General features: G+C 37.2%; 1 protein-coding gene across 1 annotated transcript in view; it reads right to left on the bottom strand.

Annotated features, from left to right (window-relative positions):
* Positions 1–24447, bottom strand: part of LOC150085474 (zinc finger protein 385B-like) — a 206598-nt gene that overhangs the window by 163573 nt on the left and 18578 nt on the right. The window contains exon 2 of the mRNA XM_090373286.1: positions 3228–3281. Within this exon, the coding sequence (XP_090229412.1) occupies positions 3228–3277 (50 nt within the window). The 5' untranslated portion in view covers positions 3278–3281. The remainder of the gene's footprint in view (positions 1–3227; positions 3282–24447) is intronic.

The raw sequence follows: 24447 nt of genomic DNA, 5'->3' as shown, positions 1-24447 counted from the left end.
CCCTGGGTTTACCAAGAACATACTCATCAGATGTGAGCCCCTGGGGTTGTGAAGCCAAAATTCAAATAACTACCATCATACTTTCGTTTTGGTCTTTTATCAGTTGGTTCCTGTTCTTTCACTTCGGATTTTTGGGGGACAAAAGGCTGCAATTGTTCATCTTCACTATGAAGTGTGACAATATTGTGTTCGTTTTCATCGACCACAGTTGCACTACTAGAAGTACTCGCTTCTCGTGTTAAAGTTCCTTTTTTCAATAACAAATCCATGGTCATTTATTTTAATAATAATATTTCAAAATACCGATAATTATCAAAAAACCTTTATACAAGGAAGTGAGTTTAGTTATAATATTGGTTTGCTTCCTCCTCTCCTTCAACCCGTGTATACTCTCAGCTAAATCGCATACAAATGGCATATTAGATCACTACATTGCTACTTTTTCGTAGATGTCATTACTTCTACACGTACTTCTCTATGCAAAAGTCAGCCAAAATAAAGTGTTCCTTGGTCTATTTGATTATTAGTCTATGCCTGTATATTAATAACCGGGAAAAAAAAATTAAATAAAAATAAAAAAATAATGTTAAAAATTATAATGATTCAAAAGTAGTGTATGCTACAAATATGCAAAAATTTATTTATTTTATTTTTTTAATTATTAATTACGATTTTTCACAGAACACTAGTGTTCAGCGAAACACAGTTTGGGAAACGCTGGGCTAGAGACCAGGCACCTAAGAGATGCCTGGTCTGAGACTGAGGTGTATAAGGCTTTGAATGGTTTGAGCAAATTCAGTGCTGATTGAATTCTTCCTCTTGCTCACATTGCACACCTGGGGGGCATAAATTCAAATTGAGGAAAGACAGTTGTAGAATAAATGTGGAAATTTGCCTTTAGCCAGCAGGTGATTGACTGCTGGAACCATCAGTCGTTGTGGATGTTGATAGTTTAAATAAATTCAAGGAAAAACTAAACAAACTTTTGGAGCAAATGGATGGGTGAAATGGGAAGGGATTTTTTTTTGGCTAATGCTCCATCAGCTTGCTTTCTTGCATCATATGCCAATGCTAATGCGCAGTCTGACTGTTTCCAGAATATATTTATTGCTAATGACTCACTAGTTGGGGATCATTAGTTGTCACTTTTTGTACCTTTTTTATAGGCATCTTTAGCTTTATGTACTGCTATTTGAATTAAATTATATTGTTCATTTTTATAACCTGTAAAAGCTGAGAGGTGATGCAATATTGTGTAAGTTGTCAACACTTTCACTTCTGGAGTAAGTTGTGCTTTAAATGGTGTGTTTACTACAGGTCACTTTAATAAAGTTGTTTCAACAATTTGTGAGAATGTTTTTCTGAATACTTGCCACTTAACAAAACTTCCATGTAAATTACATGGAAGTTGTGACATACAAAAACAAAACAGTTATTATATACAGAGTACTAAAAATTCATGAAGCAAACAGTAACAATAAAAACAAATTTAAATCTGGTTATTAGTGAAGACCGTGCCTTTATTAATTACTATGTAAGAAATGGTAAGTATTATTGAGCATGCAAAAAAGTAAAATTTACTGTTCACCCATGACCATTTATCTAGCATTCCCTTATTCAACACAGGTGCAAAACACTAAATTTCAAATGGTTGTTTCGCAGAACGTGTTCAAAAGAACTGATACCATTCATTCATTCATTCATTCATTCATTCATTCTCTTCAAACAAATTAATTTGGTGGATAACCTTAAAGGAGGCATGATATAAAAATAAATATATAAAACTCATACAAAATCTTTTAGAATTTTCCATTTCTAAATACTCTTTCAAACCTATTGCTTATATACTAATGGTGGCCACTGTTAATGACTAATGATAGATTAGTTAACAGATGGAAAGCCTTGCTTCACACATGCTAAATATAAAAATATATATAATAAATAATAAAAAACCAAATTATATCATGCTGCTACAAAAGGAGTTACACTTTTGATCAGTTAAGCCAACATTTCATTACTGCTTTCAAAAATTGATTTTCCCGTATACTTGCTTCTGATTTCTGAAATAACTGCCACTGTTCTTTATTAACTTTTAAATTAGCAGGATTCTTCATTACATATGAAAGATTTTACCTTCATTTTCTTCAAAAATATAAAGCAGCCAGTGAGAGAGCAAACATCTTTAGAATTTATTATTATTATTATTATTATTATCATTAGCCATATGGTACAAGGAAGCCCGAGGCTTATGCTGCACCAGCCAAAAAAAAAAAAAAAATTTCCGAATTACCCCGAGAGAGAGAGAGAAGTAGAAGGGAATCACCAAGAAAAAGAAGAATGATGATGATATCTAGCTCAGGACCCTGGGTGTGCCAAGCCCATACTCACCAGATGTGAGCCCCTATTTCTTAAAACAAGAGGGCTGTAGTAAAATAATGTATCCTTTTTAACAGATTGCCATCTCTCTCTTTCCACAAAAAAACAAAAGAATAATGAACAATGCTTAACTCAATTTAAGATATCATACTTGCTTGAAAGAAGGGAAAAATTTTCAAACATGCAACCACTTGTCAGTATTTCTATTTAGCTATATGCTTATCAAACATTTTCTCTCTTTCACTCTTCCAGTTGCTGTGTGCACTCATGGCTCACATTCACGATTGCAGCACTAATGCTATTAACAGATCCAGTGAAAAAAAAGAATAAAAAAGTCATTAACACAAAAAGTACTCTTCCAGTTATTGTATGCTCTCATAGCTCACTCTCATGATTGCAGCACTAGTGCTATTAACAGACCCAGTGAAAAAAAGAATAAAAAAGTTATTAACAAAAAATGTACCTTTTAGTCTTCACAATAATGCAGTTAAACAAGGTGTGGATATATTAATAAATTGATGTGGATATATTTACTAATTATAATATACAAACAATATCTTTATAAGTAACAAATCTTAAAACATTAAAATACCAAAATCAGGTGAGTAAAAATTATACAATAACTATTCACAAAACAATTTTCAGAATAAGTGAAATGTGCGAATATTTTCAATTCACATCACTAAGACATGTTCATATTAACATGAAATTTTACACAAAACTACATTATCGATTGCAATCACTTTTTACATTATCAATTTGTAAAACAAAATTTCTAGCAGAGTGCACATTGTAGTTCTAACTTCAAGTGATGGATTTAATGCCACAAAATTTAAAATAGAAAAACTTACATTGGAGGATATCCACTTGCCAAAGATGCTGCTATATCTGAAGTGTTCATTGTGCTAAACAAGAAACAAAACAAATGAAACAAAAATTTTGCAATATGAGTCAAATAAGCATTATTCAATCCTGAAGTGAGAAAAAGGTGCAAGATTAAAAGCAAAGTTCTATCAGTTTCAGTTAATCTTTTTTTTATGAAGAAATTAAAAAAAAAAGTTTTGTATTAGCAAAAGTACTGGCAAATTATGCAAGGATGCAACCTGGAACTCCACACTTCCACAACACCAGATGAAAGTTTGTTCGAACAAAAAACTACCCTCACACAAAAAGCAAATTTTTGCGTATCTATCCTCCAAACGTTGTTCCCTCAATTTAAATTTATGCCCCCTTATGCACGTTGCATGAACAAGAGTAAGAACACCAATTTTATTCAGTGGCGTATCCAGGTATCATCATGGGGGGGAACGGCGACTAGGTGTTTGCATGTTTTTTTTTTTTTTTTAGATGGACTTAGGAACACTTATACATGGATATAAATAATATTTTATTGATTATTATCTTTATTTGATTATTAGGAAAGCATGTGAATAATAATACTTACAGTAAACCCTCGATTTAACGGACCCTGATATAACAGATTTCGGATTTAACGGACTGGACAAATAATAATACAGTAATGTACATATTAATCGCAACCATATATTTTTTTTTTTACGTTATACAAAACTTTACTATGGTGAGTCTATTGTAACGTGATTTGATTGTACAGTGAACCAATTGTGAAGTGGGGGTTCATTGTATTTTTAACTATTTACGTGAAACTTCGGATAATTGGGGCAGCCGCTTAATCGGGCCAAAATGCACTAGTCCTGGTGTGTCCCAAATAACGAGAATCGACTGTACTAAATGTTTTTGGTTATACATAAAAAAAAAATACCCAGATCAGTAGATCTGCCGATATTCTGCCCATATATTTTTACGTATTAATTAGTAAAAATTAATACAGTAAACCATCGATTTAACAGACCCCGATATAACGGATTTCACGGACTGGACAAATTTTTTTTTTTTTTTTTTTTTTGGTAGTTGTTGGCGCATAGGCTTCTGTGGCCATATTGCACCTCCCAAGGTTTTTCCAGTACTTTGATCCAAGCCCGAGGCGGGAATCAAACCCGCGACCTTTGGGTTGCCAGGCAGGCACTTTACCTACCCGGCTGGCCCGGTCGGCACTGGACAAATAATAATACAGTAATGTATATATTAATCGTGACCATATTATTTTTTTTTACGTTATACAAAACTTCAGTGTTATTATTAATTAAAAATTAACAATAATTACCTATTTTTATTTTTGAAATTGCAGTCAGGAAATTTTTTTTTTATTCTTTCTGAAAATGTGTTCAAATAGCTGTTTTCCCAGATTACAGATAAGAGCAGGTGGTGATCTGCGATCTGAACATGACTCGGGACACTGAACAGCAGTTCTACCGACTCGCTTTGTTTCTGTCTTGGTCTGCCTCAACTTATCATGCGGTCAGGTTGTATACAGAGTGTTTCTGTGATTTCTAAATTGTGACTTTATTTATTAAATAATTTCTCAATCCTTACAATTTAAAATGGCATCAAGTGATAGAGGAGTTAAAAGAAAGCATGTGAACTTAAATGTGGCACAGAAATTAAAGCTAATTGAGAAATTAGAACAAGGCATCTCAGTAGCACGTGTTCGTGAAATTTACTGAATAAAAAAACAACTGTTTCTGATATCCGCAAATCAAAGGACAAATTGCAACATTTTTCTTTAAAATACAGTGTTGATAGCTCTTTTTTTACATTAAGAACAAGAAAAAATGCCCCCCCCCCAGGTAACATTCGATTTAACAGACACCCCTTCTCCCCTATTAGTCCGTTAAATCGAGGGTTTACTGTATTAATCACAAAAAAAATGACAATAATATATTATTTCCAAACATTTGGCAAAATAACACACAGAACAAACAAGATTATGAAATATAAAAGAAAATTATAAAAGGAAAGAATAATAGAAGTATGCACAGAGGTGGATTTACAGTGAAGCTAATGAAGCTTAAACTTCAGCTTCAGGGCCGCTCACTTGCAAAGGGCCCCTAGTTATTTGTTATTTGGTTTTTAGGAGCATTAGCAACTAAGGCCATATTGCTCGGGGGATATGTGGTGGTCATTTCCTGACCTTTCCGCATCCTCCGTATTTGGTGGTCACGGGCTCGAACCCCGGTCTGATCAAGAAGTGTGTGCTACGCACTGCTGCTCCTGCCCACCTGGCTACGGAGGCGCCAGGACCCCTAGCAATAGGTTCCCATGGTCATATATTTTTGTAAGATATTTTAACCACAATCGGTTAACACCACTACTGTCTCTTTCCATTTCAACTTCTCCTCCGTCAACACTGTCGTGTTGGGTAGCATTGGAGTCATGGGCGGTGGCAGGATATTCTGAAAGGTGATGCATCTGGGAATAAATTTTTTGTTCAGCAAATTTTCAAATACATACAGTATTTTAATTAAGTCAAGTTTGACTGATTTATGTGTACAGCTGAGTCAACGTTTCGTGATTGGTGGAAGAAAGTACTTGTATTTTGAAAGAAAGAATTTGTATTGTTTTAACGTTTCAATAAATTAATAAAAATATTAAAAATTGTGTATTACTTCAAAATCCAAAGGTGGCACTTGCACCATGCTGCCGGCATCCATGGTTTGAGTGGCCACCTGCTTTAAGAAACATACAAAGAAATTTTGTATTCTTTTTCTTAAAGAGGGGCCCAAAAATTGTATAAGTTTCGGGCTCCACAAACCTCCATCCCCCTATGAAAAATTACAATGCCTTTCAATATCAACTTAATTTGGCTGTCAGTATGCATTTACAATATTTACAAAAACATTTTAAATAATCATCGTCTAATTTGCAGAGCCACTTCTTATATTTAGCGTCTTTTAGCCATTGGTCATGTAAGTGTTAACTATATATTTTTCTCAATTTCAAATGGGGGCAAAATTACACACTCTAGTTTAATATGAGAATTCATAAGCGGAAAAAAAAAAAAAAAAAATTAGTTACCTACTCAAAGTAATTGAATCATCACAAATGAAAAAGGGCAAGTTTTCATCAACTCTGTTAAACCTATTCAGAACAGTGGTTTTACATGCGGAAACAATTTAATTTACTGCATTTTTGTTTTGGGCAGTCTACTCCAGTAATTCGAAAAGGGCGCATAAGTATACATATCATGAGTGACCGGGGTTCAACGTTGTGACCATCATCACCGGCAGCATGGTGCAAGTGCACCAGTTTGTGGATTTCGAAGTAATACACAATTTTTAATATTTTCATTAATTTATTGAAACACTGATCACAAAACGTTAGCTCGGCTGTACATGTAAATCAGTCAAAATTGACTGAATTAAAATATTGCATGTATTCGAAAATTTGGTGAACAAAAAATTTATTCCCACATGTGCACCACCTTGCAAAATATTCTACAGGCACCCATGCCCGTGACTGTTAAGTACTGTGCCTTTTCTTATATTCTTGCTATCTTGTGAACTCCTCTGACCGTGTGGTTGCCCGGAGTATAAACAGGAAATTCATTCATAAAATCACTTATTACAGAATCACTACAAAGTTGGCATTGCATTGCACACAAAGCAAATCAATGCACAGTTCTCTATTCAGAGGAGAGATTTCATTGTTTATTGAGCGCAAAAAGAAAAAAAAAATAACTTTTTGAAATTCATATTACATCTTTCTCTAATCTGTAAAGGATCCATCAAAAAGTATTAAATAAAACAATAAATAAATACTGACACCAGAGCAACAAAATTATAGATCGTTGTGTCAATTTGTAACAAAATGCAGAGTAGTAAAAGAAAAATAATATATCCACAGCAATGAGTAACATATATTAGTATCAAAACTTGACGTTTGGAGATCGCCAACATCATGGATCATTCAAAATTTGTGAATGGTCCCATCATATAAACTCATGAAAACCAGAATAATAAAATTACTTACATTTCCAGCCTTTCTATCACAGGTTAGAAAAAAATGGTTGTAATGGTAATGGTGAATTTTTTTCGTGCAAATCACTACACTTGAAAATTTAGAATCACAGAATACTACTGTACATGATGCTTGATAAGAGATGCAGAACTTTCTTTGCCAATAAAGCAAAATGAAAATATCCGATTGGCTGAATTTTTCTGTTTCGTTTCCCACTCTTGCTTCCCCAGTTTTTACTTCAAGTAACTTTGCAACAAATTTTCCCACCCCAAACGAAAACAGAACAGATAAAACGGTTATAAAATGTATTAAAAGTGACAAAATCCAGTCTTGTTGGCTGTATAGAAAGAAAGCAATAGACAAGGGTAGAATGTCGTTGGGAAAATGACCACAAAACCATAAATTTAATGAAACTGCATGCTTTGGAGTGACATGTTGGACACACAACTTGTGTGATTTGAGACCCGCTAATTTTGGGGTGACTGAAGTAGAGGTTTTACTCTTCCTTGTCATTGTTTAATTCCCGCTCTGAACATCATGGGATATGTGTTAATTGCACAAAAAGCTTCTCCCAATGCACCAGTCATTTACCGAATGCCATTGACATATGCAAGGATCAAAGACTTTGCAATTTAGATGTGTCTCTGGTTAGCATAGTAACAACTCATTCGTAGTCCTTGTAGTTTTTCATTTCAGATAAACAAAAAAAAAATCTAAGGCACTAATACAACACTGGCCATAGCTAGACTGTTATGTGACAAATTTCTGTATTGGAAAATAAAACATATTGCCCTCCAACAACAATCAGTGTACCCACACACACACACACACACAAAAATGTAAAATAAATTCAACACTAGAATAAAATCAGATGTGATGTACTGTATATTTATTTTTGGCACTGGTTTTGCTGAATATTTCACTACTATATTTTATTTGCTACTATTTCTATAAGTGTAGCACAGTCAAAACAATACTCATATGGCCAGTCACTGGGCTGATAAGAATGTGTTACATTTATTTTTAAAAAAATGCTCGTTTATGAAATTTGTTAATTGTCTTGAGAAATGAATATGTCTTCCAAATTTCAAGGGCCCCTTTCAAGCTCGAGCCCAAATGCAGCTACATTGGCATAGTTATGCCACTGAACAAAATCATTGTTTTTCTGGAGATTTTGTCTTTCAGTTAGCTCTTTGTAGAAGAAGAGAAGAAGCGAAATGCCACCGCATTCTTTTTCTTTAATTTCGAATTTTTGGTTAAGGGAGGGAATATGCCCCTTCTGTCCCCCCCATATGTCCCTGATTTTATGTACTCAATCCATTCGAAGCCTTAAACACCTCAATCAATCTCCTCACAGTTGCCTAGTTTCCAGATTCAATTTGATTCAAGAAACCTCACAAAAATCCAGCAGACCCATGCTCCCTACATCCAATTGCACTGCTTGCAAACTTAGGGCAAGTCCTAGAATGGGTTATGGTCCTGCAGACCGTGGCTCTTTTCCAAACGCATAATTTATTTTCACCTTGCCAGTACGAATTCACCCCAGGTCATTCCTGTAAGGAATGACCTGGGGTGAATGCCCCTTCGACTTGGTGCTCCATGTTAAAAATTCTGAAGCAAACTTTGAACTCATCATCTTTATTGACTTTGAGTGTGTGTTCAACACTGTCTCTACAGTGCTCTGGAAAGTTCTCCAGCTGAATTACCCATATCACCAAAATTTAATGGGGTCTGTCCAGGCTGACACTCCTCCTATACTATAAGGCAGTCTTCCTTCCGATTGTGACATACAGGGCTGGTGTCTGATTTCATCAGGTTGGGCTTGTGAAGATGAGAGACAAACTGGGTTCTAAAAAACAATCCATGTTGTTGGCCACCTATAGAGTCTGCAGGACAGTTTCCACCACAGCACTACAAGTTACTGCTGGAACCCTCCCACTAGACCTGTATGCTGCCTTTCACAGCTTGATGTTCAGAATTAGAGAGAGAATCCCAACAAAGATATTCGACATAGAGCTTAACATTGAATCAGACCCTAAAGCAGAGAAGATGCGCTGCTACAATGAGTTGGTAAACATCTGGCAGACCCAACGGGAAAAAAAAAATCCCACATCAGTACACTGTGATCACTGCCACCTAGTGGTTCTTTTTTCTGCATTCTTAAAGCAGGAAGAATCACTGCTGTTAATCATATCCAGAGTACTGATTGCTTGTTGCCTCTCTAACACGCTTCTGTAGAAAACAGTCTTCCAATAAATGCACAAGTCTTACTAGTGTGTGATTTACCAAACCACAAGTTCGAATCACATCTGGACAGATAAAACCCCCCATTAAAGACATCTGATTAACTGGCCGCTTTATTTTTCTGTATAATTGTTCGTTATACTTATTAGGCCTATAATACCCTCTTACTCTAAGTTTTATTTTCCCAGTGCTTATGTTACCCCAAACTGACTCAACATTGCACTTACTACTATGTCAACTGGATGCGCCCTTAGATTTAATATACTTCTTAAGCAAAGGCATAAATTCTCTCCACTCCAGTCTGTCCTGTTCATACTGTACTCCCCATATTCAAATTCTGATATGTCTGAGTGACACCACACCGATATCAATACAATATTTGGAATTGGCTTAATAGTACTTCAAATTCAAATTTATTTACTGTGCTCTTAGCATAGCATTAGTTTAAATTAATCTGTTCTTGCTCTTCATTACCCTAACACAGCCCATATATTGTTTTTCCAAGAGGACTCCCAAAACTTTTCTTTCCAGGCTGCTGCATGATCCAATAGAAGCACTGCAAGAATCATTTTCACCTCTGCCTACAACTGTAACTGATCTATTAATCTGTGTATACTTCCAGGGCTAGCAGTTTTCTACCTAACAGTGCCTCGATAGCATTAGCATATATTCTTACACTTCTTCTATTTAAGTGTCTCATCCCTGTTCAACTGTAAAAACAGTCTCTTCTGTTAACAAGCACAGACTACACCAAGAAAAATCCTACCACGTCTTGTAGCTTCTCCAGGGCTGAAATGACAAGGAACTCAACATGAGTTCCCTCCTATTGTGTATGGGCAGGATTGAAGACACAATTTAATCCTAACTTACGACTTTTTCATAATGCTGTCCTACTTGTTAAGTAAGTCTTCAGACTTCTTACTTTTAATATCATTATTTCCAACATGTACAACAACATTACCTTTTGTGCCGTTAAAAGATTATATCTACTCTACAATATTATCTTTTTGCCTCTAGCTGACATACTCTGGTCCTATTCCACCTATACATTTTGCATAATGTGTTTCCTGTTTCCCTGAAAATAGTCACCAACAATAACTACCTATTGTGAAATCAGTACATTTTGCCGCTGTGTTTCCTGATAGACAGGTCTAAGCTATGGCATTGAGTTGGACAGCTGACAGCTTGATGGTTCTCCAATTTAATTTCAAGGGCATCCATCATATTCTTCGAGTTCTTGTAAATGACCATCATAATGCTGAGTTCACATCCCATTTCTTCACACTCTCTGCACAAAAAAGCACACAGATACATCCCTCCCCCACCAGCTGTATCATATCCCATTCCAGATACTCACAAACACTGAACAAGTAGCACATCTGTGAGGCCATGGTTCATAGGAGAATTGCCCCTTCAGTTCTCCCTCGGCCACAGCACTCCTACTACTTTGAGCCCTTTGCTGCTCTAGTCCGAGGCATGATTTTTGTTTAAATTCAATTTAATTTTAGAATACTACACTAAACTAATAGATACTTAAATGCAATAACACTATTCTATTCATAGGCTAATACATCAATAATATGTACTACGTTAAGCAAGTTTACTATATGTGTGTATATATAAAATGCTATCAAGTTAACATTTTATGTATTAAGCTATACCATTATATTTGCACAATTATAAATTAGTTATAACAGATATAAATTTATCCATTAATAGAATTATCTTAGCTAAAAAAAAAATAAAATAAAAAAAATGCCAACCTACATGAATAGAACTTTCGAATAGAATAAATCATAACTCAGAAAATCACTAGCTAAATTTAAAAATAAGCTAATGAACACAACTAGGACTATTACTAAATATTCATTTTATTTCTTTGTGTGTGACCCCAAACACGATTCATTTTAGAGAATAAAATGAATTCCAACTGATGGAATGAATGTGGATTTTGTGCATTGTACATAAAATAAAACACTTCCTAGTTCATTTCACAAATATACGTGGTCTCAATTCTAATCTCAACGATGTCCATTTCCACTTGCAGTCTGCCAAACCCCATGTACTTTTTCTGAATCTCAGTTATCGGTTGATTCAACTACGGCTCATCTCAGTTGCTCAAATCAAATTATTCACTGTATGATTCCTTTCGCCTCAAAGGTGGTACTTGTGCATATGTCCGTTCAGATATTCCCTGTCAAAGACTTGGTAAATTGGAATCTCCTCTTTTCGATCTTCTCTGGCTTAAAATCTCTCTACCTCATTCTGTCAAATCCATCTGTTGTCTCTACCATTCTTTCAACTCCACTAATCACTTCAAGCTCTTTGACTTCCTCTCTTTGCAACTTGACTTTCTCCAGTCCAACTTTCCTAACAGTGAGGTAATTTTCCTCGGTGATTATAATGTTCACAACTCTAGCTGGTTTCCGTTTTCTAGTCACACCAACCCAGCTAGTTGAGATGCTGAGGCTTTTGTAATTACTAATGACCTTGCACAGATTGTTCATTTACCTACAAGAATACCAGACAATCCTGACCATACAGCCAACACGCTTGATCTTTTTCTCACAAAAAACCGTTCTAAGTACATGGTCGAAGTGAGTGGTCCTTTAGGCATCTCAGATCACAACTTGGTGATTGTCTCTTCTCCAATGGAGCCTTTATCTCATGGCTATTCCCAACCTCGTGTTGTTTGGCATTACAAGAATGCAAATTGGGTGACCTGCGAGATTTCTTTTCTATTTTTTTTCTTGGTCGGATTACTGTTTCAAAACTTCTGATGTCAATGTTTGCTCAGATTGTGTCAGTGAAATTATTCTTGTGGGAATGGAATCCTTTATCCCACACTCTACTTTAAAATCTCGTCCTTTATCTAAACCTTGGTTTTCCAATAAATGCTAAGGCTGTTCAAGAGAAGAATGCTGCATATCATAATTGGCTTGTTTTCAATTCTTCAGTTCCATTTTCTGCCTACACTAAAGCTTGCAACAATTGTAAAGCAGTTATTAATCAGTTCAAACTAGATTCTGAACAGGTTAAGAGTAGAAAATTTGCTTCTTGTCCTAATGGTAGCCGAGCATTCTGGTCTCTTGCCAAAGCTATTGGCCTCAACTTTTACTCATCTCTGCTCCCACCTGTCAAAACCAGATGGTTCCATTGTCACTTCAGCCAAGGATAAAGCTGACCTGCTAGCATCCCATTTTTCTTCCAACTCATGTATTAATGACCTTTGCAAAACACCTCCTACCATTTCCAGCATACTCCATTGAATGCCTCCTGTAGTCTTCTATCAAAAGGATGCCAGGATTCTGATGAATCTTGATGTTAAGTAAGCTCGAGGTCCTGACAGTATTTCTCCACTTGTTCTCAAAACCTGTTGTTGTTGTTGTTGGTATGAAAATTTCACGACACAAGGGCAACTGTGGCCAATATGTGTCTGTCAGCGTCATTACGTTCATTTTAATGATTTAGGATGGATATATCAGAGTGTATTTATTATTCCTAGATGTTTAATATATATAAAGAGCTCAGTTAGGTTTGCCTTGTCACCGAGTACATGAGTGAGGGTTAGAGGTGCTTGCAAGTTTGCTAATGATTGGAAGGATGTGGCTCGAATGGCTGAATATGATGGACAATCAATCAGGATATGCCTTACTGTAAGTTGTATCTGACAGACAGAGCAGAGCGGTGGATCTTCTCTTAAAAGTAAATGTTTGTGAGTAAGGAAGGTATGTCCAATGCGCAGTCTGGTTAATATAACTTCCTCCTGTCTATTTGTACGTGAACTAGAATTCCACAAACATAGATCTTTTTTTATTCTGCGAAGTTTATTGCATGATTGGTCCCTCCAAAGTTGTTTCCAGATGGAAATATATTTGGTACGAAATACATCCCTATAATCTGTAAATTGTACAAACTGAAAGTTATCTTGTACATCAAGATCTGGATTTTTTGCGGCTTGGTCTGCATGATTATTTCCTAGAATTCCAGCATGGCTGGGAATCCAACAGATAGACACTTGTTTTCTTGCTTTATGAAAAACTCCGAGTTGTTTTTTGATATGCTGAATCAAGGAATTTGAGGAATGTTTGCTGTTCTGCAAAGCTGCTACTGCACTAAGGGAGTCAGTATAGATTAGAGCAGGTAGAAGTTGATGCTGGGTAATATCATCCAGTGCTAGTTTAATAGCATATAATTCTGCTGTGAAAATACTGCAAACATGAGGCAAGGAGACAGATATAATATATTCCGGTAAAACTACTGCGGCACCTACTGAGTTGTTCGATTTTGAACCATCTGTGTAAATCTGATGACTGTTTCTATTTTCAAAACTGTGCAGTGCATGAAGCTTCTGTATAACGATTGGAGAGATCTCTTTTTTATTCCTGTTTGTAAGGTGTGATATGGATAAAGGCACAGTCGGAGTCCAAGGAGGTTCTGAGTTTATATCTACTGCAGAAATGTGCTGGAAATGTATTTCCCAAACTTGAGCTAAGTGTCTGAGGCGCAGTCCTACTGGTTTATTTTCATTTGGCTTGTGATCATAATTACTCGTCCATGGTGGATTGTGAATAATGGACCAATTTGGATGTGATGGCTGACTGTATATTTTTGCCGCATACATGCACAGTAAATAATCTCGTCGAAGATGCAGCGGGGGTTCCGAAGCATCTGCATACAGGCTGTAGATTGGTGAAGTTCTAAATGCTCCTAAAGCTATGCGGAGAGCATTATGGTGAATGGTATCTAGACGACGTAAGATGCTCCTTCTTGCTGAAGCATATACAGGAGATCCATAGTCTAAACGAGATCTAATCAAAGTTTTATATAATAGTAATAATGTGGACCTGTCGGCTCCCCAGGCCATTGAAGATACTGTGCGCAAGATGTTAAGTTTTAAGAGGCAACTGGTTCGAAGTCTTAGTATATGTTCCTGAAAGTTTAGTTTTCTATCTATTGTTAAGCCCAAAAAGGAGAAATTTTGAACAACAGGTAGAGCAATTTTATTTAAGTATAAGACCGGTTCAGGATGAAGACCACGCATTTTACAGAAGTGGATAACAACAGATTTTTTCTCAGATATTCTATAGCCATTATTTTGAGTCCATACTTCTATTTTGTTTATGGATAATTGCAGCTGTCTTTCAATGGTGTTCATGCTTTGTGATTGAAATGAAATGGAAAGATCATCTGCATACATATATATTTGCAATGATGGGGGTATAACCTTTGTGATATTGTTCACCCGCAGTGCAAACAGGGTTGCACTTAATACTGAGCCCTGGGGAACCCCTTCCTGTTGTATATAGATTGTAGAGAAACAGCCTTTGTATCGTACCTGAAATGTTCTGTCGGCAAGAAAGTTTTCTATAAATTGTGGAAGTTGTCCTCTGTATCCTAATTGAAATAGATCTCGTAGAATTCCGAATCTCCATGTTGTGTCAAAGGCTTTTTCAAGATCTAGATTTACCATCACCATATGCTGCTTTCTTATAAACGAGTTTCTAATATTTGTTTCTACTTTGACATGTAGGTCAAGTGTTGATCTATTTTTCCTAAATCCAAATTGGTGGGGTGATAAAATATTCTCTTTTTCCAGCAACCACGTAAGTCTATTATGCACCATTCGTTCAAGGATTTTTCCCAAGCAGCTGGTCAGTGAAATCGGGCGATAATTATATGTATAGGAAGGATCTTTTCCGGGTTTGGGAAATGCAAGGACAATTGCATGCTTCCATATGGATGGATACAGGTTGTTCAGAAAAATTCTATTATATAGAGCTAGCAGGATTTCCAGACAATCAGAGTTTAGGTGTTGTATCATAGTATAATAAATGCCATCGGAACCTGGTGCGCTATTTGGTAATTTTGTAATGGTTGTAAGTAATTCCTCTTTTAGAAATGGTAGATTATAAGAATGAGATATCTTGGTAGAGAAATTCAATTTACTCCGTTCAGCTTGCTCTTTATATTTTTGAAAGTCAGTGCTGTAGCTTGTAACTGCTGATATGGAAGCGAAAGATTCAGCCAAAATTTCTGATATCTGGTCTGTTTGAAAAACGTCCTGCCCTTTCCAATGGAAGATCGGAGATTGTGTGATTGGATATCTTCCACTTAAAATCCGAATTTTTTTCCACACCGAACCAGGATTCGAGTTCCTAGTAAGTGTAGAAGCGAACACGATCCAAGACTTTTTCTTTGCTTTTTTCCGAATTCTCCTTGCTTCAGCTTTGGCTTTTTTATATGCAATTAAATTGGCGGTAGTTGGGTATTGACGGAATCTATTCCATGCTCGATTTTGTTTTGTTTTTGCTGTTGCACATTCTGCATTCCACCAAGAGTTGTACCGTGCCTGCCTTGCCTTACTTATTTCAGGTATTGTAGCTTTGGAAGCTTCTAGCAGTTGATCGTTAATATATAAGACAGCATCATCTATTGGCAGGGTTTCTATTAATTGCTTATCCAGTTTGATTAATTGCATATATTTACTCCAATTAGCTTTTTTAAAATTCCATACTGTTCTCGTTCCTTCTGTAAGAGTTGATTGTGTCTGTATGGAACATACTATCGGAAAATGATCACTGTTGTAAGGATCATTGAACACGAACCATTCTATACTAGGATAAATTGATGGAGAACATATTGTTAAGTCTATTGCAGAGGTGATACCTGTAGACAAACTGATATAAGTGTGAGATCCGGTATTCAGTAAATTCAGTTGTTGATCATCTATGAGAGTTTCGATTATGTTACCTCTATTGTCTGTGTGAGTAGATCCCCACAAATGATGATGGGCATTCATATCTCCCATAAGGCAGTAGGGAGGTTGGAGCTGCATAGTAAGATCATTTAATTCCGATCTGGAGAGGGGGATATTTGGTGGAAGATAAATGGACGAGATTGTGATAGAAATTCCGATGGCTATTCTTACTGCTACTGCTTCTAAGTTGGTTCTTAATGTTGTTTGCTTAGCTGGTATATGAGTATTTACCAAAATTGCCACTCCTCCTTTGGCAGTTCTGTTATCATTCCTGTCTCTCCGGAAAAGTGTATAATTTTGAAATGTGGGTGAAGATTGAGGTGTTAGATGGGTCTCCTGAAGGCAAATGCAGGCCGGTTTATACTGCTGAATTATATCTTTTATTTCATCCAATTTTCCACGTAAACCACGACAGTTCCACTGTATAATAATATGTTGCATTATTTAGGCCTCGGGACGATTTGCTGAATCTGACTGCGCTTTTGAGTTTTTCCGTTTATCATATTTGGGTCTATCTTTCTTCGGAAAATTAGGACGAGGTGTATCAATATCTTCTGCAGGGTGTAGTTCTAGTATGTTCTCTCTCTGTTCATCAGTGTCCATTTGATCTATATTTGTTTGTTTCTGTTCACACGGTTTATTAGATGATGTTTGCTTTGTTTTTGAAGATTTTACTTCTGATTTCTGCTTTCCAGGCATGGAAGTATCTTGCTCTTTACCACTGGATGTTTCTTGTGAAACTGTTTTTGTCATCAATATTACTTTACTCCAGTCTATAATGTGATTTAGAGGTATTACTACCTCCGTTTGAGTGGCTATAGTTTGCTGTCGTTTCACTGCTGAAGCATAGGAACGTGAAGGTTTGGTTGCAAGTATCTGTTTTCTTGCTTCTGGATAAGACACTTTATTTTCTACTTTGTATTTTTGAATTTGCTTTCCCAATACCCACATTTCGCATGTCTTCGAAAAAGCAGGATGATTTTCGTGACAATTGGGACAGAGTGGTGTAGTGGATGTGCAGTTTGCTTGATTGTGGTCTTTTGATCCACAGAGTGGACAGATGGGATCACTGCGACATGTCGCCTGAGAGTGTCCGTATCGCTGACAGTTGTAACACCTTATTGGATTTGGTATATATGGTCGGATTTTGCAATTTAAATATCCTGCTTTAACTGAATGGGGAAGAGAAGGATTGTTAAATGTAAGAATTACTGATCGGGTTGGAATGAGAATTCCGTCTTTCTTCATCATTATCCTCCTAACATGAATTACTTGTTGTTCTGTTAGCTCGCTCAGTAGTTCTTCCTCTGAAACAGTCAAAAGGTCCCATTCAGTAATAACACCTTTCGATGTATTCAGGGAATTATGTGGGGTAATTTCAACTGGTAGTCCTGCAAAAGTTTTCATTTGTAGTAATTTTTCCGATTGATGACTTAATGAGGTTTCTACTAAGAGATCACCTGATTGTAATCGTTTTATCATTTTTGGTGATCCAACCATGGACTCTATAGTCTTCTGAACTAAGAAAGGGGATAATTTTCCCACGGGTTGTGATGATAACGAATGTATCACCAAAAAAAAAGGGACAGTAGGCTGAGAGCTGTTGATTTTCATTCTCTTAGCCTGAGACATGTTCAGCTGTAAGTCGTCACATTTATTGGAGTTAGCTTTCTCCAATCTTGTGTTATTAGTATTTTGGTCCATTTTCAACTCCTTTTAGTCCTGGGTGATGTATTTTCACCCAGGTCCAGCCCCGCCACGGGGAGGCAGGAGTAGTGCCACCAAGTGACCAAGCGAGTAAAATAGAAGGTTAGTACACAGAAAAATTAAGAAAGGTTACTTTCCTTTCTGAAACTTCTTCCTTATACTTTAAGAAAGAGAACTTTTATTATATATTTGAATAACGGAAGAAAAAACGTGTTAACTTAAAGTGAAAAGCTTATCTCTCTAATATAATCGCAATAGAATTCGCAGGGAAGATCGCTTGGCCTCAAGATTCGCTTGGCACCCGGGGCCTTCTCTCAAAACCTGTGCTCCCGAACTTACTCCTGTTCTTTGCCGCCTTTTTTCACTTACTTTTCCAAAGGTGTTTTTCCTTCTGCTTGGAAATTTGCTCATATCCAGCCAGTTCCTAAAAAGGTTGGCAAATCCCTCCCGTCCAATTATCATACCATTGCAATTACTTCTATTCTTTCTAAAGTAATGGAGAAATCAATTAACCGCCAACTCAAAATACCTAGAAACCTTCTGTCTGATCAACGATCGCCAGTATGGATTCCGTCAGCGTCGATCCACTGGTGATATTCTGGTTTATGTTACCCATTTATGGACTAATTCAATGGAAAACTTCGGTGAAACACAAGCAGTTGCTCTTGACATCTCAAAGGCTTTCGATCATGTCTGGCATAAAAATGTGTCCTAAAGAAGCTTCCATCTTATGGTTTGCCAACTGTTTTTTGTAACTGGTTATCCAGTTTCTTTCTGACCGCTCACTGAGAGTGATGGTAGATGGCTCTCTGTCTTCTAACTTCTCCACTAATGCTGTTTGTGCCCCCTCAAGGTTCAGTTCTTTCTCCCACTCTTTTCCTCTTGTATATTAATGACCTTCTTCCATTGACTGGAAATGCTATCCATAGTTTTGCCAACGATAGCACATTACATTCCACTTTCCATTTTGAGAAACCTTGCTCTGCTCAATCAGCTTCAACTTCTCGAATATCAGCTACCAATTCCTTAAATGCTGATCTCCAGGTTATTCTCTAGTGGGGCAAAGACAACTCAGTTGATTTCAATCCTTCTAAAACTCAGTCTTGTCTTATATCTCACAAAAAGGATTCTTCCGTTCCTATGCTTATCTTTGGTGACACTCCGATTTCTAGGCAAGTTGATATATCTCTTTTGGGAACTGACTTCTAATCTCTATTGGCACAAGCACATTACAATTATTGCTTCTTCTGCATCTAAAAAACTTGGTTTTTCTCTTTCGATCTTGGCGTTACTTTTCTTCAAAACAGCTGCTCACTCTGTATAAATCGCAAATCGCCCTGCCATGGAATATTGTTCCCACATCTGGGGTGGTGCTCCCAAAACCTCTCTCAAGCTTCTAGATTCCATTCAGAAGAGGGCAGTTAGGTTAATTTATGACTCATCTCTAACAGAGTCTCTCCACTCGCTGTCCCATAGACATACTGTTTCTGCTGCATGCCTTTTCTACAGATACTTCCATGGGCACTGTTCTTCTGAATTGGCTTCTATAATTTCCGCTCTCTCTTTCAAAACAGTCCGAACACGTGCCACCACCAGCCAACATCCATTTACTTTCCAACTTCAAACTCACAGAACCAACTTTTCATCTTCCTCATTTATTCATTGAACTGCTGTTTTCTGGAACAACCTTCATTCATACATATTTCCTGAAAATTACAACAAATAATGTCAACAAAAAGCTTCTTTCGTCTTCTCAACCTCCAACCCAAGCACAGTACTAAGTACTATTGGTTCTAATACCTCTCATGTTTGAGGTTCTCATATAAAAAAAAAAATAGAAATGATGATAACTTCCATCTTCACTCTCCATTAGGCAGACTTCATTCTTCTCTAAAATCATCATTTCAACTCATGACAAATCAATTAAGGAGACATACAGTCTCACTGGCATTCTGAAGTTTTCACTTTGAAATTTCTTCCAGTCATTTTGTGTACTTCATTTCACAATACAATAGACTTTCGAAATAACCGCATCTTCGGGGATTCAAGGTGCTATTATTTCGATATTTCTGTTATCTAGAAGGTTTTATTTTTAATGTATTTAATGCAGAAATAATGAGGCCAAATAAGAAACAGAGAGATTAAGAATGCAATTTTATTAACTGCACATAAAAAAACAAACAGTTGACAATCCAATGTTATATTTTGTCATTAATACACTTCTGCTACGCCCCGTTCTATATTCTTTATTATATCAAGTTTAGCCTGCACGGGTAGCACAGTGATATCGTCACTGTCCTCCCCACACAGGGTGGAAAAGGCCTGGGTTCGAATCCTGTTGATAACGCGAGGAAGTTTAATAGGCTTTTTTCACTCCACGGCTGAGTTAGTGGGTTGCAGGTGTAGATAGCAGGGTTTTTGCCCCAGTAACTGGGGTTTTTTGTCCACCAAAATAGACAAATTGAGCAGAGAACACACACAATTTACAGACACAATACACATGGGTATATGAATTAACTTTCTCGGTGATCCCCAAAGTAACAGTTTGGATTATATCAAGTTTGTTACTAAGCTTTAATGTTGTTCTTCTTTTCTTCTCTGTATGAGGTTTATTAACTTCAGGAGCCATAGTGAGGAGTTTTTAATTTAGAATAAATGTAAAACAGCGGTATAATCCATGATATCAGTACAGAATTCATTTTCAAAATGGCAAACATAAACAAATACAGTAATCACATGACTTGCCATTTTCCTTTTCTGGAACTGCAAGACATCTGCGCTGTACGTATACATCCGATCTTAACGTGCCGTTATTTCAACTGTCTACTGTGATTTTAGAGTTTTCCTTTTTTTCCAATAATTCCATGTATTTTATCTACAGGTAGACTTTATTTCCATAAAATCAGTATTAATGATCATATTGGTCATGTTGAGGATATCCAGTTACTTTACATTATTCAGAACCTGGACAGTGGTGAGAACACCATTTGAGGACCATGTGATATAGTCGAGCCATCTTCTCTGGGTTGAAATTCTGAGGGAAACTGAACTGAACATTTGAACAGGGAATTTTCCCTTTATTCAAAGTGTCACTGATGCAGTTCTTGATGGCTTGTGTTTTAGTCAGATGAAAGGCAGCTCTAACTCCAGAGTAGTTTACTCTGGAATGGGTCACCCGTGTCTTTCCAGATGGCCTTTGATGTTGCTTAAGCATGAAACCATAGTGAAGAGATGGTATTCACCATGCACTGGACTTCGAGGCTTTTTTCAGGCTGCCTATTTCACAATGGTGTTAAGCGATCCCTTGAGCAGGTCAACAGCCAAATCTGCACAACAAGTTGTTAAGACATCCCAAAGAATTGCAGTAGAGGCAGAAAAAATACACACATTTGGATGTTCAAGTAGTTACGACTAACAATGATTTTAGTTTACTTGCAAACTGGGTAGCTGAAGTTTATGAAAAGCACTGGAAGAAGTAATGTCACTGGTATGTGGCATTACTTCTCAATTATAATCAAGATATGTTTCTGGAGAGAGCAGTGGGTTGATAAGCTTTCGAGAATGGATGAGAACCAACTGAGGGAGTCCAGGTTAGGAGCTCTGACACTTTCCATGCTAGCAGCCTCAAGATCCTGTGTTAGGATTTGTCTGAGATGGCTAAGCTGCCGAAGAAAGTTAAGGTCTCAACAAATCAATTGTATTGCATTTTGATTTACTAACCAGTTGGTGGCATCCAGAATCTGGTGGTGGATGGATATAAACAGAGCATATATCAACATTCATGTTGCCAAAATTAAGAGTGATTCTTAAGGCTTCAAAGAGTTGGTCTTGACCGGACTGCTAACTAATTACAGTAAAGCAGTTTAACATATACCTCCCCCTCTTCTATCAGACTGAGCTGCAACTGTTGTGGCATATTGTGTAGCATTAGCCACATCAATGTTTTGTTAAGTCTGGTGAGCCAACAGGTTTCAGTAATGCACACAATATCATACTGCTGTAATAGGAGGATCTGCTCAAGGATATGAAACATATTTTGAAGGCTCCAAGCATTTTGATAAAAAGATAACCAATGGATTTTGATGTGGTATGCAAATTATAGTTGGCTGTCCAAATCATAATGTTATAATATTACTATCATTCTGGAGGGGACAATGAACTGAAGTGAAGCTAAGAAAGAGACAGAGAGTGTTGAGATGAACAGGCTTTTCCTGTCATATGTCCCGTTTAGTTAACTTACAGAATGACTAGATGTTTTCAAGGTTTCAAAAGCTATGTTACACCTGGACTTAATTGCTCTAGATCCTGGATGAGGATTAACAGAAGTATGGCAGTAGGCCATACTTCTGTTGGCACTATTGCTAGATGAAGTAGTAAATAAGATGTGAAAAGTTGGTAGCAGGAGTCTGTTGCTGATCTCCTCAGAGCAGCTTATCAACAATAATGGCTTGTTTGAACTCTTTTTGTTGACAATTGGGAAACAGTAAATACCCCATGCAAAAGAGGATCAGTGGAACAGGAAGGTATGTCTGCTGAGGGGAAAAGATAATGATGTTGTAGAACAGCCATCATATTTAAAGGTAAAAAAGTGATACTGTTATATTGGCAATTGGTCCTTGTGCCACAGGGAGAGAATACAGAACTGAACAGAGGGGGTGGGCATAAGGTGAAGTCTATCTGGGCCTTGCACCATACTAAATATGTTATTGTATGGTGAAATAGGTTAGAGTCCCACTTCGAGTTCTGTTATTAGACTTCCCAACTGACTCATTGAATGCAAGCGGTTTTAGAGGTTTCATTGGTATTGCTGGTAACCCTTAAAGAATTTCATTCTGAATGAGTTTGAGTAATTCCAGCTGACATTTTCAATTAGCAAATGCTTGGTTTGGTTTGGTTTGGTTTTATTGGCGCATTAGCATCTAAGGCTATAATGCGCCAAGACCAGGTAATATATAAAAATTTAACATCTCAGTGACCTAATTAATTAGGCCACCGTGTCCAGATCTAATTACAATGATAAATCAATAAACGAAATAATAATAACATGAATTTTAAATACGATTAAAAACGTTTATTGCTTTCAAAAAGCTAAAAATAGCAGACATTGTCATTGTCAGATAAAATCTGACTGAGTGTATACGGCTCAGTCAGATGGCTAAAAGCGGTAAAACGGATATTGCTAAAATCTGGACAGTCAACTAAAATGTGTCTAATTGATAAAATTGTGCCACAGGACTCACACATAGGAGGGTCATCAGCCCTCAGCAAAAACGAATGAGTCAAATGACTATGTCCTATGCGGGTCCGGGCGAGAACAACTTCCTCTTTACGATTCCTGCGCAGACTAGACTGCCACGGTTCAATTAAAGGCTTTATAAGATATAATTTATTCGCAGTCTGTCTATTCCACGAATCCTGCCATTGGGAGTGTATCTTTTCGTGTATTATTCGCCTGCAGTCTGTATAAGGGACTGACAGGCAGCGATTATTATTGGGAACTGCTGATTTGGCTGCATTGTCAGCCAAATCATTTCCCTTAATCCCAATGTGGCTGGGAATCCAGCAGAAGCGGATATCATATTCACGTTCTCGGAGGAAGTGAATCTTCTGCTGAATGCTAGACAGAACTGGATGAGAATTATATCTCACAGATATTAAAGCCTGTAACACGCTGAGAGCGTCGGTATACAAAATGAACCGTTGGTATTCGCATTTACTAATGTGATCCAAGGCTAACTCTATAGCGAGCAGCTCTGCAGTAAATATGCTGCATTCAGAGGGAATCTGCTCTGATGTAATGCTGTCTGTAAAGACAGCAGCAGATCCCACATATGATTCCGACTTCGAGCCGTCTGTGTAAACTGGCGCGAAGTCAGAATATTCAGCTCGGTGTGCTGAATAAAGCTGCAGGTAGACAGACGATGGAGTGTCCGACTTTCCCCAATTTCTAAGTGACAAGTCACATGCCGGGAAATGAGCATGCGAGGGTGGAAGGGGTTGCTTCGGTGTTTGGGCAACCTTGTCTACCTTGATATTAAATTCTTTGAGTAGCTCTTGGACACGAATACCAAAAGGTCGGTTGGCAGTCTTACGTGTGTTATACAAATTTTCCCATCGTGGCTCAAAAACGGATAGCCACGTAGGATGGTCTGGCAGGGATTTCAGTTTGAAAACGTAGTTTAGAGACAACTGCTTACGACGAAGCGATAACGGCGGTTCGTTTGCTTCGACGTATAAGCTCTGGACTGGAGATGTTCGATATGCTCCAATAGCGGTACGGAGTGCCAGATGATGGACAGGATCCAGCCAACGAAGTACACTGTCTCTGGCCGAATTGTATACCAGGGACCCGTAATCTAGTCTGGATCGCACAAGTGCACGGTAAAGCCGAAGGAGGGTACATCGGTCTGCTCCCCAAGATGTAGAGGAGAGAGAGCGGAGGATATTTAGCCCTCTTGTGCACTTGGTGCGGAGTTGACGAATGT

Source organism: Mastigoproctus giganteus, chromosome 5 (genome assembly GCF_048544385.1).
Source record: "Mastigoproctus giganteus isolate SK-2022 chromosome 5, ASM4854438v1, whole genome shotgun sequence".
Taxonomy (NCBI): Eukaryota; Metazoa; Arthropoda; class Arachnida; order Uropygi; family Thelyphonidae; genus Mastigoproctus; species Mastigoproctus giganteus.
This window is presented reverse-complemented; position numbering and strand designations above follow the sequence as displayed.